The sequence below is a fragment of the Galeopterus variegatus genome, unplaced genomic scaffold, assembly GCF_000696425.1.
Source record: "Galeopterus variegatus unplaced genomic scaffold, G_variegatus-3.0.2 Scaffold47, whole genome shotgun sequence".
NCBI lineage: Eukaryota > Metazoa > Chordata > Mammalia > Dermoptera > Cynocephalidae > Galeopterus > Galeopterus variegatus.
The window spans coordinates 1,041,120-1,061,142 of record NW_007726158.1 but is presented as its reverse complement, the minus strand read 5'-3'; the positions used below and the strand labels follow the sequence as shown (position 1 = coordinate 1,061,142).

The 20,023-nt window shown below is 41.1% G+C and overlaps 1 protein-coding gene across 3 annotated transcripts in view; it reads left to right on the top strand.

Moving 5' to 3' along the window:
- HDDC2 (HD domain containing 2) overlaps positions 1 to 19,731 on the top strand; it is a 20,197-nt gene extending 466 nt beyond the window's left edge. For 2 of the 3 annotated variants that reach the window (XM_008572480.1, XM_008572489.1), the window contains exons 2-6: positions 1,206 to 1,327; positions 3,048 to 3,150; positions 8,370 to 8,438; positions 14,978 to 15,116; positions 19,348 to 19,731. In XM_008572480.1, coding sequence (XP_008570702.1) covers positions 1,269 to 1,327; positions 3,048 to 3,150; positions 8,370 to 8,438; positions 14,978 to 15,116; positions 19,348 to 19,448 — 471 coding nt within the window. In that variant the 5' untranslated portion in view covers positions 1,206 to 1,268 and the 3' untranslated portion in view covers positions 19,449 to 19,731. Of the gene's footprint in view, positions 1 to 1,205; positions 1,328 to 3,047; positions 3,151 to 8,369; positions 8,439 to 14,977; positions 15,117 to 15,880; positions 17,101 to 19,347 lie in introns of those variants that run through there. The other variant, XM_008572494.1, reaches the window with a different exon arrangement.
- The last annotated feature ends 292 nt before the right edge of the window (positions 19,732 to 20,023 follow it).

Sequence of the window (20,023 nt, the reverse complement as noted above, 5' to 3'; positions counted from 1 at the left end):
GCGTCCTGGACGGCAGGCGGAGGCGGCGCGGCCCGTGGCTGGGGCCGACCCGAGCCCGGGCGGAGTCTAGACCGCGGCGTGTCGGTGCGGCGCGTCCGCGCAGCCGGCGGTGCGGGAGGTGCCCGGGGAGCCGCCGGCGCGGAGGGGAGCGCTACCCGTCGCCCGGGCCCTGCCTGCACCGAGCGCACCAGGGGCCCATGACCCCGTGCCATGTGCGTGCAGGGGGACGCTTCTGAGCAGCCAGTGAGAAGAACAGAGGCCCTCAGCCCTGCAGATTTTAAATGCAGCGATTGAACCCAGTCTCACAGTTACTTCCAGAAATAACCAGACTCCTCCTCTCCTCCCCCCACCCCCCAGTAGTGTTTTACAGAGTGCGCACTGGGGTTTCATCACGTGCGTCCTCTCCTCTCTCCCTCCCGTTTCAGTTGTGATTTTGTAGAATTTCTGTTCAAAGCAGATTATCAGTTTCATGCCCCTATGACTACTGTTTATAAAATTACTTAGAAATAAAATTTTCTGAGGCGGAGATGCAGTTTCACGAGTGATCTGTTGAATAAGAGGAAGCGACATGACTGTTGGTTAGAAATGCCCTTTCCCCTTCTGCTTCAGAATTTGGAAGCCTATCACTTGTTCAAGTTCAGAGCCTTCATCACCATGTTTTCTACTTGTGTAGGATGGGATTGTTTGAAGGCAAAAAGCCATAACTCTTGTAGTTAGGAAAAATACAGTTTTGTTCTTATGTTAAAGGACTTGTAGAAGACACCAGTAACAGTATCTTGACTATTGGACTTTTGTATTGTATACTTGTGAATTCCTTTTCTCTCTCCCTACCATTTTATTCTCTGAGCTCACTAGTTTATTTGATTACAGATGTCAGTCATTTTCGTTGGTTTAGTAGGATTTTGTTTTTAATGATGACCGGTAAGGGGATCTTAACCCTTGACTTGGTGTTGTCAGTATCACGCTCTACCAAGTGAGCTAACCGGCCATCCCTATATAGGGATCCGAACCCGTGGCCTTGGTGTTATCAGCACCACACTCTCCCAAGTGAGCCACGGGCCGGCCCTAGTGAAGGATTTTTGATAGGTTCTGAAACCATGACACTGCTTTTGTGTGCTGTTCTCTGTACATCATTTGAAGAGCACAGCAGACAGTTAAAATATTTGTTTTTTTTTTAACTTCTTTTTCATCTCTATATTTATCAGAGAGTCCCACGGACTGGCTGGGTATACAGAAATGTCAAGAGGCCAGAGAGTGTATCAGATCACATGTATCGGATGGCAATTATGGCTATGGTGACCAAAGATGACCATCTTAACAAAGACCGGTAAGCTGAACGTTGATACTACTGAGGGTCTCTGGTCTGTGGGTTTGCACCACTTTTCATGACTATCAGATTCTTGGAGGTTAGTTTATAGGTCAAGATTATTGAGATTATTCAAGATTATCCAAAAATTATTTGAGGCAAATCATACGGATTCAGGATGTGGAAAGGAGTACTCTGTGATTGCTTCAGCTGTATACTGCAGTCCCAGTTTGCTGTTGGCAGGTGATGGAGCCTGCCTTGGTCTCAGAGGAGACATTAGAGTAATATTAGGGCCTTGAAGGTGAGTGTGTTATGTCTAAAATTTTATCATTGTGTTGGTATACTATGTGCTTTTATTTAGCCCCTTTTACGAATAGTAGCACTCATTTGTGAGGTGACTTTTTGGAGTTAAATGTGCAAGATATAGCTGAGAAAGAAGTATCCTCTCCCCCTTCAGCCAGTCAGCAGTGTTTAAAATGCTTTTTGAGCACAGGACAAAAGTTTACTAGCAATATAGACAGTAAATACATCCCAAATGAATTCATTTATAGAAGCCCAAAGTGGCTTCTATAAAAAGCACAAAATAAGTTATGGTAGAAAGTTAGCAAAGTATTCTAACAGTAGCAGAGATCCACTGTTCTTGGATGATCTTCATCAAGGAGGTGGAGTTTGAGTTGAGCTCTAAAGGGTTGACATTGGTAGAGAAGTAGAAGGCACAGCACTGACAGAAAGGCATAGAAACCAAAGCCCTGACGGTAGGAGAGTAAGGGAGTATTTTGGAAATGAGAAGTGAATCAATTTGATTGCAGCAAAGGCTTCATTAGGGAGTCTAAAGAGTCCTGTTACTCAGTAGATGGTGCGGAACTGGAGGAGAGTTTTGGCAAATATGTCGTACAAGACAAAAGTGAAGTCAAAGAGATGAGTTTAGTTGTCTGAGATTTGAACTGGAAGAGAGAGAAACTGGAGTCAGAGAAACTTAAGAGGAGGCTATTTGGCCTTGTACTGTCTTGGTAATAATGGAAATGTAAAACAGACTGGTCCTTTGGGGCATTTATCTCATTACTTACCTTTGTTATTTTGATGATTTTCATAATCACTAATCATTAATTACTAATAATCATAGCCATTTGTTGAATGATCAACATGTGCCAGGAACATAAATTATCAAATTTAATTTTCACACCAATCTTATGAAGTATTATTATCCCTTTTTACAGATAATAAGATGAAGGGTGGCAAAATTGAGCATTTAAAGAAATTAAATAACTTAGTAAAGGTCACACAGCTAATAAATATTGGTTGCTGGACTCAAACCCAGATCTGTCCAATTCTACCCAATACTCTATAAACAGCCTCATTTTGGCTTCTAACTATTACATTGGGTAAAATGATTGTTTCTGAATTTTGTGTCAGTAAATAAATGCTATAACCAGATCATCTCCTGGCTTTGTAATCTGAAGTTATCGACCTCTTAAAGTGAGACTGAGAAACCAGCCATCTAAAAACAATTTGTGCTAATGATTTCCCCTGCATTCTCATGCATTGTGTTGAGTATGAACTAGCAGTTTTGATTCATAACTGTTGTAGGCTGGCAGAATATAATTACTTTAGAAAATACAGCATTAAAATATTCTGTGAGGGTGGAGGAAAAAATATATTATGTAACTTCAAAATAATATAGAGAAAGAACTTTTAGTGAATATAATTCTGTGTAATTATTCAACATTTCTCGCCTGGTCAGATGTGTACGCCTAGCCCTGGTTCATGATATGGCAGAATGCATCGTTGGGGACATAGCACCAGCAGATAACATCCCCAAGGAAGAAAAACATAGGCGAGAAGAGGTCAGTGTTGACTGTTGACTCTGCAAAGGACCACCAGAAAAACCTGTTGCTCAAACAAAGTTAAGTTCATTAGACCTATTGCAGTAACGGAGAGCACCACCTTGACAGTCTTTGTAGTGTCTCAGGAAGGGGAAGGGAAGGGAAGGGTATTTTTAGAGTTTTAGGGCCTGGGCTGGAGAATATTAAGACAGATCTTACAGCATAGGCAAGTAACTGGGATTGCACAGAGTTTAGAACATGATAGCTTTGGATTGGTAGGAACAGTGAGAGAAGACTGTAAATCATCTCCAAGAGTAAGCTGTTAGTGCTAACTTTTAGGTGGTTTACAGTCTCATCTTCCAGAGTAGGGATTTTCTGGAGTAAGCAGCAAATTGGTTGTTGCTTATTCTCAGCCTTGTTTAACACAAGAATAGGAGTGTATACCTGTACCCCGCCTTGTTGAACCTAGGGACAGAAAATGATGTTGGTTTCATTTCTCATTAGAATGTGAACATAGATAGTATGCCTTTCATTACAACAATGGAAATAGCTGGAACTTAAGTGAAATTGTGGGAACTCTCCATGCTAGTTAAGCTCTAAAGAGAAGAGTTCTATAAATAACAAGTATAATCATTATTATAATTATTATTTAGTAAATTTGAAGTTAGTCATTTAACTCAGTGATTAAAAGTAAAGAAAAAAATATTTGTATTGGTAAGAAAGGAATAACATTAACAAAATATTAAATCAATGTCAACTTGGGCTCTAAACCCAGAGCCCAGAGCCAAAGAAGAAGACAGAGGAATATCCAGGAAGGCTATTTCTTAGTGCTGGATGGCTAGTTCCTAATTCAAGGATTATTGTGAGTTAATTTAATTGCATGCCCGAAAAATTGGTCCTAAATTGCTGAGCAGAGGGAGTCTTTATTGAGGTGGTTTAGCAAGGCAGGTGGGTGTAAATGGATATTCTCCAAGCTGGGGAGACTGGAGCTCAGTAGCCAATAGGATTTTTGCACCTCTGGAGGCAAGAAAAGCCACAAGGAATGACAGTCTCAATTTAGGAGTTCCAGCCCACCCAAAAATATGGGCACAGGGGAATAGTGTAAGGAATGTGTTTTTTCCACTGAAATACAGGTCCAGAATCCAGACTGACCACCATGACAGAATGGGAGGAAGCTAAGAAAACCTTTCTCTATATGAATCTAGACTGCCGTTAATAAGGAATTCCTGGGTTGATTGGCAGAATTAATAACAAAAAAACCCCAATTAGCTCAAGATTCTGAGTTCAGAAAGGACTTGGCACCTGAACCAGAGGATGATGAGTAATGAAAAAAACTCCACAATTATATAGCTCGTTTCAGGATATGTGATAGTTTTATTCATGGTAAATCTGGACTTTGTAGAGGAGAAATGAGATACTGAAGTACCAGAGGGTCATCAAAGACTTTAAAGTGAGGAGGAGCCATGGAGAAAAAGGACACAGAAGAAAAAGAAAATTCAAACTGTCCCTCTGGAGGTGCACAGTGAATTTGAGATTTACTCCACAGAGGAGCAAGTCAGAACCTCCTGGAGAAGAACCAGAGTCAGCATGAGGGAGGAAAACCTGCTACTGTCCTGACAAGAGCTGAGTCCTAGCTCGTGACACCCTATGGAAGGGCACAGAGGGGGCCTGACCAATCGGAGAGTACTGCTGTCTTCCCGGATGCTGTCTCCTGACTGTGATGAAAAACCTTTTTGGCCTCATTAGTCTCCTGGCAGCTGCCAACTCCTGCTTATTCATAGGGGAATAAATATCATAAGCAGAAGGGACCAGGGAACATCTTAAAGAACCACAAGTTCTTGGACAAGAAACCAAAGGCTTGGAGACAGCTAATATTTCATTGCCTCTTGCTGCTGCTGGTCAGGATTTGGGAACAGAGAGGAAGATCTAGGAGGTGAACAATTCTTTATGCAGATGGTGTTTATGAACAAGAGTTGGATATCTGAATCATGCATTAAGATAATTAAATGAGGGTTTCTTGGCTGAAGTGGAACTCAAATAATGAGAAGCAGGAAGCATCATTTGCCCAGGGCATTCCAAATGGATCAACAAGGCTTTAAGCTGAAGTAGAAGGGAGGAGAAATACTGCTTGATTAACCTGAAAGGATAATTGTTTTGGAGGAAAGTAGGTATCAAGATTAAAAGTAGAATTGAGGGCATAGAAGAAAAAATTTATGAAGGAGACCAAAAGCCATACTTGTAGGCTGGTCCCCTTTCTCTCTTTTTTTTTTTTTTTCTTTTCCCTGCCCTGCCCACCTGGTCCTCCTTTTTTTTTTTTTAGCATGATAACATAACTTTATGTTATAGTGCAAATTGGTAAATGATGCCTGATAGGAATCATTGAGATCTAGTGGGATGGAACTTGAGGTTGGAATACAGCAGTATCAGGTTATGTTCCTTTGTAAAGGAAAAACCTTATTAAAACAGAAGGCAGAGTTATGGTATGTATGTATCTGTGAGGGTTACAGTTGCTAAAAAACTGAGAAGTGAAAAGAAGAATGGAACTTTATCATGGGCGTGAACATGGCAAGGTATAGACAATGAAAAATACAGCAGACATTTATAGAGTACTTATTATTTGCCAGTTAATAAGCACTTTATATTTTAACTACTTAATCCTCACAGTCCTCTTCAGTAGGTACCATTATTTAACCTCATTTTATAGATGGGAAACTTGAGGGACAGTGAGGTTAAGTAACTTGTTTAAGGTTTCACAGCTAGTAAATGGTGAGCTAGGCTTCAAACCCAATCTGGAGTCTTCAGTTGACTAATTGGTGACTTCAGACTCACCAGTGTGTGAATGACAAATGATGTTTTCCGGATGCCTGTCACAAAACTGACATGAGATTTGCCGAAAGCTCAGAACTTTAGGCAAATTCTTGACATATTTTGCTAACAGAGGAAGAGGCTAGGTAAGTTGTCACTCTGAATCTATTTCTGAACAAGGTGAAACTTAGCTTAGAAGTGGGAGAGTAGTGGCAGGCTCATGGCCAGGGAGGGAAAGTCTGGCATATTCAGCCATGTCCCTGGACTTTAGTGAAGTTGATTTCAGAAGCTTCATGTGATAAGGTAGGCATGATTCTGTGGCATATGCTGCCAAACAAAGAATATTAACTGTCTAAGAAGTCTTGAAAATGCAGTTCTGATTGTATAATAACAACTTAACGTCAATTAGCTTAGATCCAGAAAATCACTGCTCAGTTTTAGGAAGAGAGGAACAACATGTTTGTTTGCTGTCTGCTTTGTTTTTCAAAGAACAGGGTGATTTTCAACAATTAATGTCAATAATTGGATGTGACTGCCAAAAAGCCAAGTCAGACTTGGGCTGCATTTACAGGAACATAGCATCTAGCATGAGGGAGGTGACAATTCCATTCTGTTCCACCTTGGTCAGACCCTACATAAATCACAGTATTCCGTGCTGGGTGCATCACTTTAAAGGGAATAAAATAGTTTCCCGTCAAAATAGAACTTGTGTGTTTGTATTCTAAAAGTTTAGATTTTGTTCTGTGTGTATACACATGTTATTCTGTTCATTCTTTTCAAACAAAAGGAACAGGCAAACTTGTGTTTCTGGAATACTTTAGAGAAAGGCAATCTATTTATACAGACATCTTTAACTTGTGAAAATACAAAGTATTTTTTAAAGTATTTTTGCTGAAATTTGGGAAAAGGAACAAGGAAGAATGCAGGTACAGATGCAATAAATTCCGTGCAACTAAGGGTGGTATGATGCTACAGCTCTATTTTTGAACAAGCCATTCAGGATGGTGATGTTACTTGTAAGAGCAGATTGTTGACACCGGACTGGCAACTATGATTAACTCTGGAAGTGACTGTATTCTATAACATTTTTTTCCTCTTAGTAATAAATAAACATACACACAAATACCCATTTTTCTATTGCTTTTTCTCAACTCACTATTTCATTTTATCTGAGACCTTTATGTTGCCAAAAATGGTTCTTACAAGCCTATTCTTTTCAAGGAGCCTCACTGCTGTGGTTAGAAGAACTAAAGCAGATTAAAAGGTAGGCTGGGGGTGGTGAAGGAATTTAAAGCCATTTGAAAGTAAGTTTCCTGCAAAACACGACATTTAAGGATACTGGAGCCACTCAAATCAAGGAAGAGCAGGGGAATAAGGGTAGCTTCTTGGACCTTGGAGACCAGAAATAAGTACCGAAAACCTCCACTCTCTCATTCTGTCGTCTGCTTTTCTTTGGATTTTGGCTCTCAGGCTTCTCCTCATGGCAGGGCATGTGGCTTCTGTCTCCCAGTCTCTGCTGGACAGATCATTCAGATAGCCCCTGGGAGGCCTGGATCAATCACTGTGCTCACAGAGATTCTGGCTCAGCTGGGTCACTGCCCACCTGTTTGACCTTATGTTTGTGAGTGAGAGAGGAAAGCAGGGAGGATGGGGCCTGGCATGGTGGAAGACAGACAATTTTCAGCTTCATGTAAGAAAGCTCTTTCTGTCAGCGCTGCCTAAAGCCCATGTGGGCAGCCTCTTGAAGTGCTAGTTTCTCTACCACTGGACACATTTGTGGTGAGAGGACCCAAGTGTTCTGTGATGCTCTTGAAGGATTTAGATGCTACATAGATGGTTTGGCTAATTGCCCTTTAATATCCCTTTTCAGCCTGTGAGTCTATGAACCTACAAAATTCTATTATGCAGCTTCCTTTATGTTAATGACAATAAATAATTGCCCATTTGTGTAGTACTATAAATTTTGCAATAAAACATTAACAGTAGAAAATGAATATAATAATGTGCAAAAAAAGTTTTTGAGCTTTATAATTCAGTGTTGCTTTCCCAATCTTCTCACTCTTTGGTTTGTTTTGAACTCTAGTATGCTTGTGATTGAAATTTACATGTGTATGTTGTGATTCATCCACAAGATGTAAAATCCTTGAACTCACTTCCGATATTTCTATAATTGTCTCATGCCCTCCTCATTGTCCTTTTTTGTGTCTGGTGTGCTGCAAATCACAAAATAAGTGCTAAGTGAAGCCCATACGAATAAATGCTCTTACTTATTTAATGTATATAACTGTCTTCCTTGCAAGCTGTAAATATCATCTAATATAGGCCAATTTATTTGGGAGTTATTTGTAAAAGTCTGAGCTTTGTAGACTAGTTGTTAACTAGTTGTTAATTTGGATAAATGTGAGCATAATTAAAATAATGGTTTGATATTTCAGGAAGCTATGAAGCAGTTAACCCAGCTCCTACCAGAGGACCTCAGAAAGGAGCTCTGTGAACTTTGGGAAGTAAGTATATATGATGGGTTACTTTTTATTTATTGTAACCGAATTTATATGGCTCATCGATGTTGTAGTTGACTTACATTATCTTAACAAACTGTCTCTAACATCTTACTATCTAGTTTGTGTCTGTTTCTCACCTCCCAGCTGCTGCAGAACTTTCTCAAGGCTGATAGGAATCCAAATACCCCATTTCCTGTGCCACCACAATGCCTTGTACAGATCTTGAGTCACATCCCTGCTGCCCTGCCCACAACCCCACTCCCCACCCCTCATTTCTAGACCTTGAAGAGAACATGGACTTTGGAGTAGCTGGGGTTGAATCCCTCCCCACCACTTCCTGGTTCTGTGACCTTGGGCATGGACCCCTCGCTGAGTCTGTTGTCCACCTCTATAACCTCGAAGGGTTGTTGGGCTGAGCGAGGTCAAGGTGAAGTGCTGCTGTGATGCCTGGCACAGAACAAGGCACAACCAGTGCTCACTCCCTTCCCATTGCTTCCTTCTCCCAGTTTTCCATTCGTGTAGAGAAATCTCCCTTCCTACCTCAGTTTCTCACTTCCATCTGGTCCACACTGGACCTCCTTGCTTGAGCCCCTAGAACCACTCTTACTCTTGGATAGACCTACTCCCATGCTCACCTATCACATTTCCTTCAAAGCCCTAACTCACTCCTGTCTTCAGAGCCCGATCTTTTACCTTCTCTTTGCACATCCTTAGGCCCCCACCAGGCCTTGCCTCTTCCCGAGCCTCAAAGCTGGCAGAGTTCTCTTTCCCACTGCTCTATGTGCTGGGTCAGGTCTTTCCTTGCCTTGGGAGGGGGATGGGAAGGGCCTGGGGTTGAACCTCAAATAGATATTTCTCCTAGAAGTCCCATGCTATGCAGCATTAGATTCTGTAGTGCACTGTTACTTCTGTGGTTTGGCTTGATTATGGTGTGAAATAGCCCCTTTAAGGCAGTGGTGTGTGGTGCAGAGACCAGGGCCTTACAGCCAGAGAGATGTTGGTTTGAGTTCCAACTCCTGTCTACACAGCCAGGGGTGGGTTACTCGACTCTAGGTAACCTCAGTTTCTCTAGAAAATGAGTCATATAGGTCCACATGCCCTTATCCACAATTATGAAATTCAGAAAGCCCAGAGAACCAGTTTTTAAAAAACTCGACCTGCCCTGAACTCATTTGGCAGCAAAATCTTACCTGAACTAACATGAGGCTAAGTAGTGTCCTCATTCACCCGCCTTGGTGTGAAAATTAATATGCTTTGATGGAGAAATACTCATCTGTTTGGTAACTGAGTGCTGCCCCAGACCTCACTAGAGATATATTCCATAGTAGACACTATATGTACCATATTGTTTTTCTAAAATAAGAAAATGCTGAAATGCTGAATTCTGAAACAATTCTGGCCCCAGGATTTCAGACAACAGATTTTGGGCCTTTAATACCCACCTTATTGAATGATTATGAGAATTAAATCTAGCAAAGTATATGTAGTATCTGGCCAGGAGCCTGGCACAGTTGTATCTGTTACTAGGTAAGACAGAGTTTCTTTAGGAAAAAGTGTCCCTTGTCTCCAAGTATGTACTTTCTTTTCTTTTTTAAAAAAATTTAATTGAATTTTATCAATATACAGTGTGGTTGATTTTCATGTCCCTTTACCGAATCCTCCCTCCCCCTCCCTCTCCCCCCTCCATCAACATCGTATCCATTCGCTTATCTTTTTTTTTTTCCTTTTTTTGTCTTTTTTACTGACCGGCAACGGGATCGCAACCCTCAGTGTTGCGCCCGCACCGCGCTCAGCCAGTGAGCGGCAACCGGTCTCCACATGGGATCCGAACCCTCGGCAGGAGCGCCACCGCGCTCCCAAGTGGCGCACTCTCCAGTGCGCCACCGGGCCGGCCCATTCGCTTATCTTAACAAGTTCAAGTAATTATGATTGTTGTGTCTTCTTCCCCACCCCCCTGTTTGTGTATTTATTTATTTATTTTTAGCTCCCCAAATAAGTGAGAACATGTGGTATTTCTCTTTCTGTGCCTGACTTGTTTCATTTCATATAATTTTTTCTAAGTCCATCCATATTCCTGTGAATGGTATTTCATTCTTTTTATAACAGAATAGTATTCCATTGTGTAGATACACCACAGTTTCCTTATTCACTCATCTGATGATGGACATTTGGGCTGGTTCCAACTCTTGGCTGTTGTAAATAGTGCTGCAATAAACATTAGAGTACAGGTATCCCTTTGACATGATGATTTCCATTCCTCTGGGTATATTCCCAGCAGTGGAATAGCTGGATCATATGGTAGATCTATCTGTAATTGTTTCCAAGTATGTACTTTCAAGTGAACCTTTGGAACACTCTTTATAAGTTGGTGAATAACAGAATGGAGTTAGGTTGCAGCTCATACATAAAAAGAAAAAAAAAAAACCTGTCACTTGAGTTTATGAAAGTAATCCCATGTGTCGTCTCATAAGGATGAGACACCCTCATAATTTGAAAACCTTTTACAGGAATTTTTACTCTTGTGCCCCCTAATTATTGTAAACACAGTGACAGTATCTATTAAATTCGTTTTTTAGTTAGTTTATTAGCAACTGGCTAAAAATTTTAATATAAAATCCACTTGAATTAAGACAGTACCTTCCAAAGAGAACACTGCAACATATTAATTGGGACTTGTGGTTGTGTGACATATGTCATGCTCTAAGAAGCAGACCTCCTGGTGGTTCTTGTTTCAGGTCTGCATTGGATTTGGATAAATATAAAATACAGAGAATTAAAACACTTGATAACTTCCAAACAGGTGACAACTGGAATTAATAAAGCTGTTTAAAGAAGATTTCTCTCTAAAACCCCTGGAGGGTCCTTCCTTCCTCTTTCTAGCTTTTGGTGGTTGCAGTCCTTCGCATTCCTTGGCTCGTAGGTGCATCACTCCGCTTCTCGTAGTCACATGGTGTTCTCCCTGTGTCAGTATCTCCAAATTTCCCTCTGTTGGGTTAGGGTCCACCCTAATCCAATAGGACCAAGTTTTAACTTGATTGCTTCTGCAGAGATTGACTTTCCAAATAAGGCCATATTTACAGGTCCCAGGTAGACGTGAGTATTTCAGTACACTATTGAACACAGCACAGGGATAATAGTTGATGCATCTTATAATTCATGTCCAGTGTTCGTACGTGGGATTAGTATCAGACTTCCAGGATTCAAATACCAGCTCCCCTGTTTAGTAGCTATGGGTTACAGTCGCCTGTAGTATTCATACAGTAACATGCTGTGCAGATATTTATTTAATGTGCATTTTCAGTGTATACTTTCAAATCATTTTTTGATTTGAAGAAAATTTTCTTACAGTTTTTCCTTTTGCTTTGGTTTTCTTTTGGGGGGGACTCCTCTATATTTGTATGTTGTTTCTCCTTTGCTTATCTTCAATACTTGTCATCTTCTCTCAAGTCCTTTATATCTTCATTTCTTTTTGACTTTTAAACTTAACCTCCTTTTCAAATTTCTATTTCTATTAAGGCATTAGTAATCATGTTTAATTACCCTTGTGTTCTTTATTGCTTAGCCTGAATTTCCAAAATGACCTCTTCTTTAATTCTTATGTTGTTCTTTTCTAGTTTTATATCATTTTCTTAGCTGTTTGTGAAGTAGTTTGTCGTAGATTTGATCTTTTTTTTTTTTTTCTGTTTGAGTATTTCTGATGTGAATTGTCTGTGGAGATATTATTTTGCTCCTTATTCTCTTTATTTCATGGTAAGTTTGTGTGGGATCTGAGCTCTGTGCTTTTCTGTTGCTCATTTTGATGTGCAATCAATTTTCCTAAACTTTGGGAAAGAGCTTGGTTCAGACTGCTCTTTTTTTTTTTTTTTTTTGGTTTCTTCATTTTTATTTATTTGTTTTTAGTTAACAAATAAAAATTGTATATATATGAGAGTACTTTAAAAAATTCGTGGAAAGATTTGTATTGTCTTTCAATTCTGTTTTTCCACAAACTTTTTGAACTACCCTTGTATTTATAGTTTACAACATGATGTTAATTAACATATGCATTACCTCACAAACATCATTTTTTGTGATGAGTGCAGATTGTTTTTCTAACTTCACAGAGCTTCCTCTTCTGTTTTTTTTTTTTTTGTTGTTGTTGTTGTTTTGAATGTAGTGTAAAAAAAATACAGTGGCTTGCTTTTAAAGATTTCCTGGCTTTCTTCCCCTTTCCCATTTTTATGTGGGTCTTGTCTATTCTTTGTCTCTGTTATCCTTATCCCACTCAATTTTGGTTCTTTTCCTCTCAGTTTCTCCTCATGCAGGGCCCTGTCCTGGGAGGGAACCCACCAGGTCAGATGGGAGAATTCCCGAGGGCTGGGCCACCCTTACTGTAAGCTCCTTGTGCTCATCCACTATTAAAGTGAACAAGATCCCTCCCAGTGTTGGCCACTGTTCTTAAAACTTAAGAATTCTAGGGACCTCCTGTTGGCTCTTTTGAGATTCTCCTGTCTCAGGGTCTGTCAGACATCCTGCTGCTCCCAGGCAGATGCTGATCGTGCAGAGCTTGTGGCTAGAGGTGGTTTGTCCCTATTTGTGTCTATTTTGAGTCTTGTGGGAATGTCATGTTTCTTAGTTTTGTTGTAAATGTTATCTATGAGGTTTTGATTTTGGTATTTCTTTGCTCTATCAGTTTTTTATCTGGTTCTTCTCCTTCGTTCCCTATTTTACCATCTACCTCGTTACTCAAGCCAGAAACTAGGAAGTCATTTTCAACTTTACCTCTCATTTGCTTTCATATTTTAGTTCACGTTTTCATCCTTAACATTTCTTGAATCTTCCTATTTCTACCCATCCTCACTGCCACAGTCTTAGACCAGATTCTCAAATTTTCTCTGCTAGTACTACAGAGTCCTGGAACCTGATTTCTTGGCTTATAGTTTAATTATTATCCACACTGTAGTTACAGTGATTTTTCTGAAATGCAAATCTGAACATGACTCTTCCTGCTTGAAACCCAGTAATGCCCAGTAATCAGTGATGTTCAGTAGCTGCAGAATGAGCTGAGACACCTTGGTGTAATGCACAAGGCCTTTCAGGAGCTGACTCTTGCCTCTGTCTTCAGCCTCTTCTCTCTTCTTCGTCTCTGCAGAAGTTGGTTCTATCACTAGGAAGTATTTGCAGTAATTTCTCCAAATGCCATGTGTCCTTCTCACCCCCAGAGCTTTGGCTGAAGTATTCTCCCTCCCCTGCCTTTTTATTAGAAAGTAAATTTGGAGAATGCCTATACCATTTTATTTTTTGAGGGAAAAATCCAACAATTTATATTTCTCTAAAGAAATCTGTAAGTTCACTAGAATTTGTTATAAAATGTATTATATTTCTTAATGGTCTTGAAATCTTTTTGTCACTTTCAACCTCCCTAGACTGCTATGCTTGGAGTATTCCATTTCCTTTTGTTCAATCATGAACTTGAATTTATTAAATACAGCCATGAATGTGAATAAATACTTAAATAAAATGCAATTATTTTTAAGTACCTTTGAGATAAGGCAAAATGTATTTGGTTTCCTATTGAAATTATTCCCCTGTACAATTTTCAGCTCTACCAAAGCCAAATAGCTGCCTTTTTAAGAATAAGGCATCTAATAAAAACCGAGAAATCTTTCAGTGATTCATATCACGTCACCCTGCCAAGAAAGCATGACAGGTTTATTATTTGAACACATCTGGGGTGGAATTACAAACTAGGAGTTTGCAGGGAAACTAGTTGGGAACACTTTGGTCTTATTCGAAGAGTCGTTTTATATCATATTAATTGGGACTTGTGGTTGTGTGACATATGTCATGCTCTAAGAAGCAGACCTCCTGGTGGTTCTTGTTTCAGGTCTGCATTGAGGAGGGAGGGTGGATGGGAAGAGGAAAGGTGAAAAAGCTCTCCTGTCCCACCACCTTCATCAGCCCCTACCACCAACACATGCACACACATCAATGAGTATAAAGTGCACAGATCCTGACTGTATCAGTAGTCATAACCCACAGGGACTTAATTAAATCTACTATATGTGGAAGTAAGGACAGAAATTCCCAAGTAAAATAGTAACCAAAAGTAAATGGTAGAGCTAGAAATTCACTTAGAGAGGAAAAGGAGACATTAAGTGGAGAGGGAAATAAAAGTTTGAGAAGCATAAGATAAAATATAAGCTTAAAGTTAAAAAGATCTGAACTACTCGGGTGGATTAAAGAATAATATTGAAATGAAGACAGGATATTAAACAGGAAGGAAAGAGCTTGGAAGTATCTAAGATGACCAAATGAGACTTCCAAGGCGTCTGGTGGAATACTTGGGATGTTGAGCACATCCTTCTTGCATGGAGTCTGGGTGTTGAGCTGTGAAATCATAGGTGAAGCATCTCTGAAGGGTCCATATGCAGTGGGGAGATGTGGCCAGTGCACGTTGTGTTTTGACTTTGACTCTGATTTCACGTACCAGAATCAGAATTTTCCTGGAATGTCCTGTGAGGCAGCCCTAATGATGCTGCTCTAATTGTCCCCTTTCTTAGGAGTACGAGACCCAGTCTACTGCAGAAGCCAGATTTGTGAAGCAGCTGGACCAGTGTGAGATGATTCTTCAGGCCTCTGAGTATGAAGACCTTGAGAACAAACCCGGGAGACTACAAGACTTCTACGATTCCACAGCAGGTGCTCAGTGCTATTTTCAGCATGAATCCGTTTTCGTTTGGCCTACTCTTAGTACTCTTAGTGTGTTAGTGCAACCCACCGTTGGTACCTTCATGTGAGCCGTTCATGTGGAGCATCTTAAAAGAAAATGGTGTGGGGTTCCTGGTGAGAGGCAGGCCGGCTCAGGACAGCGTTGCTGTCCTGGAGTCATACACCGCTTCTGCCACCTACCAGCTGTGTGCCCTAGGCAGTCTCCTCACCTCTCGGCACCTGTGGCCTTATCTGAAAAATGGGGATAATAATACTCACCCAACTTAAGGAAAAGGCTGGTTTTGAGATTCACGAGAGAGAACTTGTGTGAGTGCTTTGTAACCTATAAGTACTTTACAGATGTAAGGTCATGTAAGGAGGTAGAAATAGAGATTTAAAACAGCTCAAGTCACCTTTGTCATTATAGAACTTCATAGCATAGCTCTAGAGTCAAACTGCTTGGGTTTGAATCCTGGTTCTGCCATGTACAAGCTGTGTAACCTCCAGTAAATTACTTAACCTCTCTGGGCCTTAGTTGCCTTATCTTTATAATGGAGATAATAATAGGATCTACTTTATAGAGTTGTTTGAGGGTGTAGTGGGTTAATTCGCAGGAAGTTCTTAGAACAGTACCTGGCAATGGGTGTCAGCTCTCTTTATTTTGATAGTTTCCTGAGTGAGAAGCTAAGCACATTGTATTAGTTACAGCTGCTGCTGTTCTTGTTGCTCCCTGAAGCAAAACTCTTTTCTGGCAGCTCTGCAGACTCAGCTCATCCTCGATCTTTCCTGAGAGTACTGCAAGGGATAGCCTTTCTCTGACCTCTTAGGACCCCCAAATGGCCTCACCAGATAGGAAGGTCTCAGCTCACAGACTACTCCAGAATTTAATTTGCATTAGAATGAAATTGATTCAGTTTTCCTTCCCTTTTTTCCAGCTCCAATTCCCCTGCTCTAGACAAGGCCCTCATTATTTCTGTATCAGACTGCTGCTGTAACCCCCTAACTTAACCTAACCTGCCCACAGGCTCGCTAGTTCATCCTGCATGTCTCAGTGTTCTCCTCCTTTGTTGATATGGGTGTCACCACATCTTCATTTGAAGAACTCCTGTGGTTTTCATTTTTCCAAAAAATGAAATCCTGACACTTTTGAGTGACCTAAGAATCCCTGCAGTCTAAGGCCACCCACCTCTCTGTGCTCCTTTCCTCATCCTCCCTATCAAAATTAAGTGTTCCCTTCTTTTTGCTCAATCTGTGCTTGGTCTAGAGCTTGCCATAGTGCCACAGTCTGACTTGCATTCTCCTTAATGATGTTCCTCTCTGGTTCTCTACCCAAAGCCCTACCTGCTTGCCCCCACCTGCTAAGCGTTTGAGGGTCAAAGGCAACCTTGTCTAATCTGTCTTTGATATAGAAGGTACTCAGACATGTTGACTTCAGTTAAATAGAATAATGCTATAAATCAGGAAACAGCAAACCATGGCCTAAGGGCCAAATTGGCCTGCTGCCTGTTTGTGTAAATAAAGTTTTATTGAAACACAGCTACATTCATTCTTTGTCTATACTGCCTTTGTGCTCTAATAGCAGAGCTGAGGAGTTGCAACAGAGATTATATAGCCCACAAAGCCTAAAATATTCACTGTCTGGCTCTTTACAGACAAGGTTTGCTGACCCATGTTAAAAGCAATGATTGGACTACAAGATAGCATATTTCACCAATAATGTAACTACAAGTCATTTTTTATGTGGTTCTTTGAATTTTACACACTGTTATCCTCTATTATAATACATTCACAGTGAAAAATAGAAAATGAAACATGAGAATACTAATAGAATCAAAAAATGTGTGAGCTGGAAGGGTCATCTAGTTTAAACTTCACATTTTAACTGAGGAATAAATTTGAGTCCAGAAAGATGGTGTTGCCTGCAGCCAAGGTGAGATTAAAATTTACTGCACTTTCACTCTGGTGCATTATACCTATTAAAATATTAATAAATAAAAATAATGTGTTAAAATATTAATACATAAAAACTAATAATGTTTTACTAATAAATAAAAATAATGGTTTCTTAGTAACTAGTGCGTGAAGAAACGTTTAATTAGATGTGAGGATGTATGTAGACTGCTTCTGTTATGAGGATTTTGAAGGGAACTTAAAGGCTTCAGTTTGATAACAGAATTTTATTTCTCTAACTCGCCCCACAGCTTAGTGCTGTCTTTTTGTGTTTTTGCTTTCTGAAACCTTGTGTGTTGAGGAACAGCACCAGGGCCATGGCTGGTGGGGATGGATGGAGAGAGAGTGGAAGATGAGCCCAGAGAAACAGCTCATGGGCTGAGGCATGCAGGGCTTTGCACACCAGCGATGAGACCCTCAGAGGATCTGCAGCCCGGCGGTGCTGTGATCTGACTGTGTTTTAAATGTGTCACTTGGGAGCAGGGAGACCCGTTGGGGGCTATTGCACTATCCAAGTGAGAAGCAATGGTGGGTTGGACCAGGGTGATAGTGGTAGGAGAAGTAAGAAATGGCCAGCTTCTGGATATCTTTTGAATAGAGTTGACAGGATTTACTGGGGGATTGCCTGTGGGGTGTTTGTGAGAGAAGTCCAAGGATTTTGGCTTGAACAAGTGGAAGAATGGAGTTGCGACTAGATGGGGAAGATGGAGAAGAATAGGTTTGGAGGAAGAAAGTCAGGGCTCCCACAAGCCAAGAGAAGAAAGTATTTCAAGAGAGAAAGAGTAGCCATCAAGTTTAGCACCATGTAGGTAATTGGGACCCTTGATAAGAGCAGTCGTGATGGAATGGGGGTAACAGAAGCCTGATTGGAGTGGGTTGAAGAGAGGGTGGGAAGAAAGAATGAGAGACAGTATTACTATCGTTTTGAGAATTTATGTAAAGGGAAGTGGACAAATGGGATTTAGGCTAAAAAGACATGCATGCTCAAGTGAGGGTGAGTTTGTAAGATGAGAGATAAGAAGGGCACGTTTATGTGCTGATAGAAATAATCAAGGGGACAAGGCGGGTCAGAATTGCTGGGATGGGGTCTCCTGCACAAGTGGAGAGCTGGTCTTGGGTGCAGGGACAGTTCATCCTCGAACTCCAGGGTGTGCCTCTAGCAGGAGGTGGCTTAGGTAAGGTGCAGGAGGATTTCTATAGGAAGGTGATCATGGAACTGAGAGGCCTGATTATTGGAAGGATCATCTGTGTGAGCATGAAATCCCCAAGAATTCTGATGGATAGTGTTAGTAGTAGAGAACCTGAGGCTGTAATTCTTTGCATAGAAAAGGAGCTGATTGCAAATGTGTGGCAACTGGGAGGGCAGTGAGTGGTATAGTCTGACAGTGTGACCTTTACCCAGGGGGGCTGAGTAGCAACAAGAGCAGGCGGGACGGGCCCAGACCCTACAGTAGGAGCCGTGTGAGAGAGAAAAGGGCCACTACACCAAGGGATGGCAGGGGAAGACGCCTTCTCAGGATGAGTTAAGGCAAGAAAAGGAAGGGAAGGGAACATTCAGAGAAGAGGTTGAGGATAGGGAATAAATGGAATAGAGTTTAATGCAGAATGAATAGTAAGCAGCAGAAGGCACAGGCAAGACAAGACAGTGAGGGGAGAGAGGAAGAGGGTTTAACAGTCCCCGCACTAGCCACCATCGGCCTAAGAGAGCTTGGTGCTTGGCTGCTGCTCATGGCAGAAATCGGGAAGGCTGAGGAGCAGGAGCCACAGCCCAGATCAGCCAGTCAGGTGAAGTATTTGCAAGAGAGATGTTTGCATTCTTGTTTACATCCTGGGATGGCCTGGACACCCTCCCATTGATCGTTCTACTTGTCACTGTGTATGTAGGTGCTCTGTCCCCCGTAACTGATGGCAGTGTGGGAGTGGGCAGATTGTTTTCAGCTCTCTGGGCTCTCACACCTGAGTTTTGCCATAGTTCCTGGCAGAAGCATTCTACTAGCTGCCTGGTGAAATTTCCTCTAGCTCTGACTAATTGATGGTTCCTTGCCTGATTTTCATCCTTATACTCAGTGGCACCTGGGGGGACAGAATAAATGCCAAGTGGTCCCCTTTGGCCACTTCCCAAGACCCAGAAACTTTTCCTCTTGCTTTGGATCAAAGTACGAGTCAGACCACAGAGTAGAGCCCCTGATGAGTCCTGGGATCAAGCTGGGGAAATGGACCTATTCTCCTGGCAATATGGCAATGTCTTTTTCTCCATCTTTTTGCTTTACAGGAAAATTCAGTCACCCTGAGATAGTCCAACTTGTTTCTGAACTTGAGGCGGAAAGAAACGCTAACATACGAGCTGCGGCCGCCAGTGAGCCGCGCCCCTGAGCCGCTCTCTACATTGCTGCACTCCTGTAACAGATGCTTTATTTTTCTGTTTCATGGCGTTATGTTTTACCACTGTTGGTCTGTTAATTTCCCCACATGTGAGTCTGTTTATTTTTAGTTGTCTGGACTTCAGCAAGAAATATGATGTAGTTTGGGCTCTAAAAGAAGCCACAGAACAGAAAACGACATGAAAATGCCGTGGATGAAGACTGGAGGGGGGAGAGGAAAGCCTTTTTAATGAACTAACTATATAAATATTAAACATCTAAAATTTTGGAATATTTATTGGAGATTTTTATTTTATTTTTTGGCAGCTGGCCAGTATAGGGATTGAACCCTGGACGTTGGTGTTACTAGCACCACGCTCTAAGTAACTGAGCTAACCAGCCAGCCCCTTAGAGATTTTAAATCATCTTATTCTGAATTAATAACCTACATCCCTCAAGACCCGATTCATTGAATGATAGAAAATTTAATTATTGTTGTTTTTAAGGACTGATTTTTAGCTGACTTAATAAGGATCCAGAAAAGAAAATGTATTAGTGCTGTAATATGTTCTGTCCCCAGATGAAATG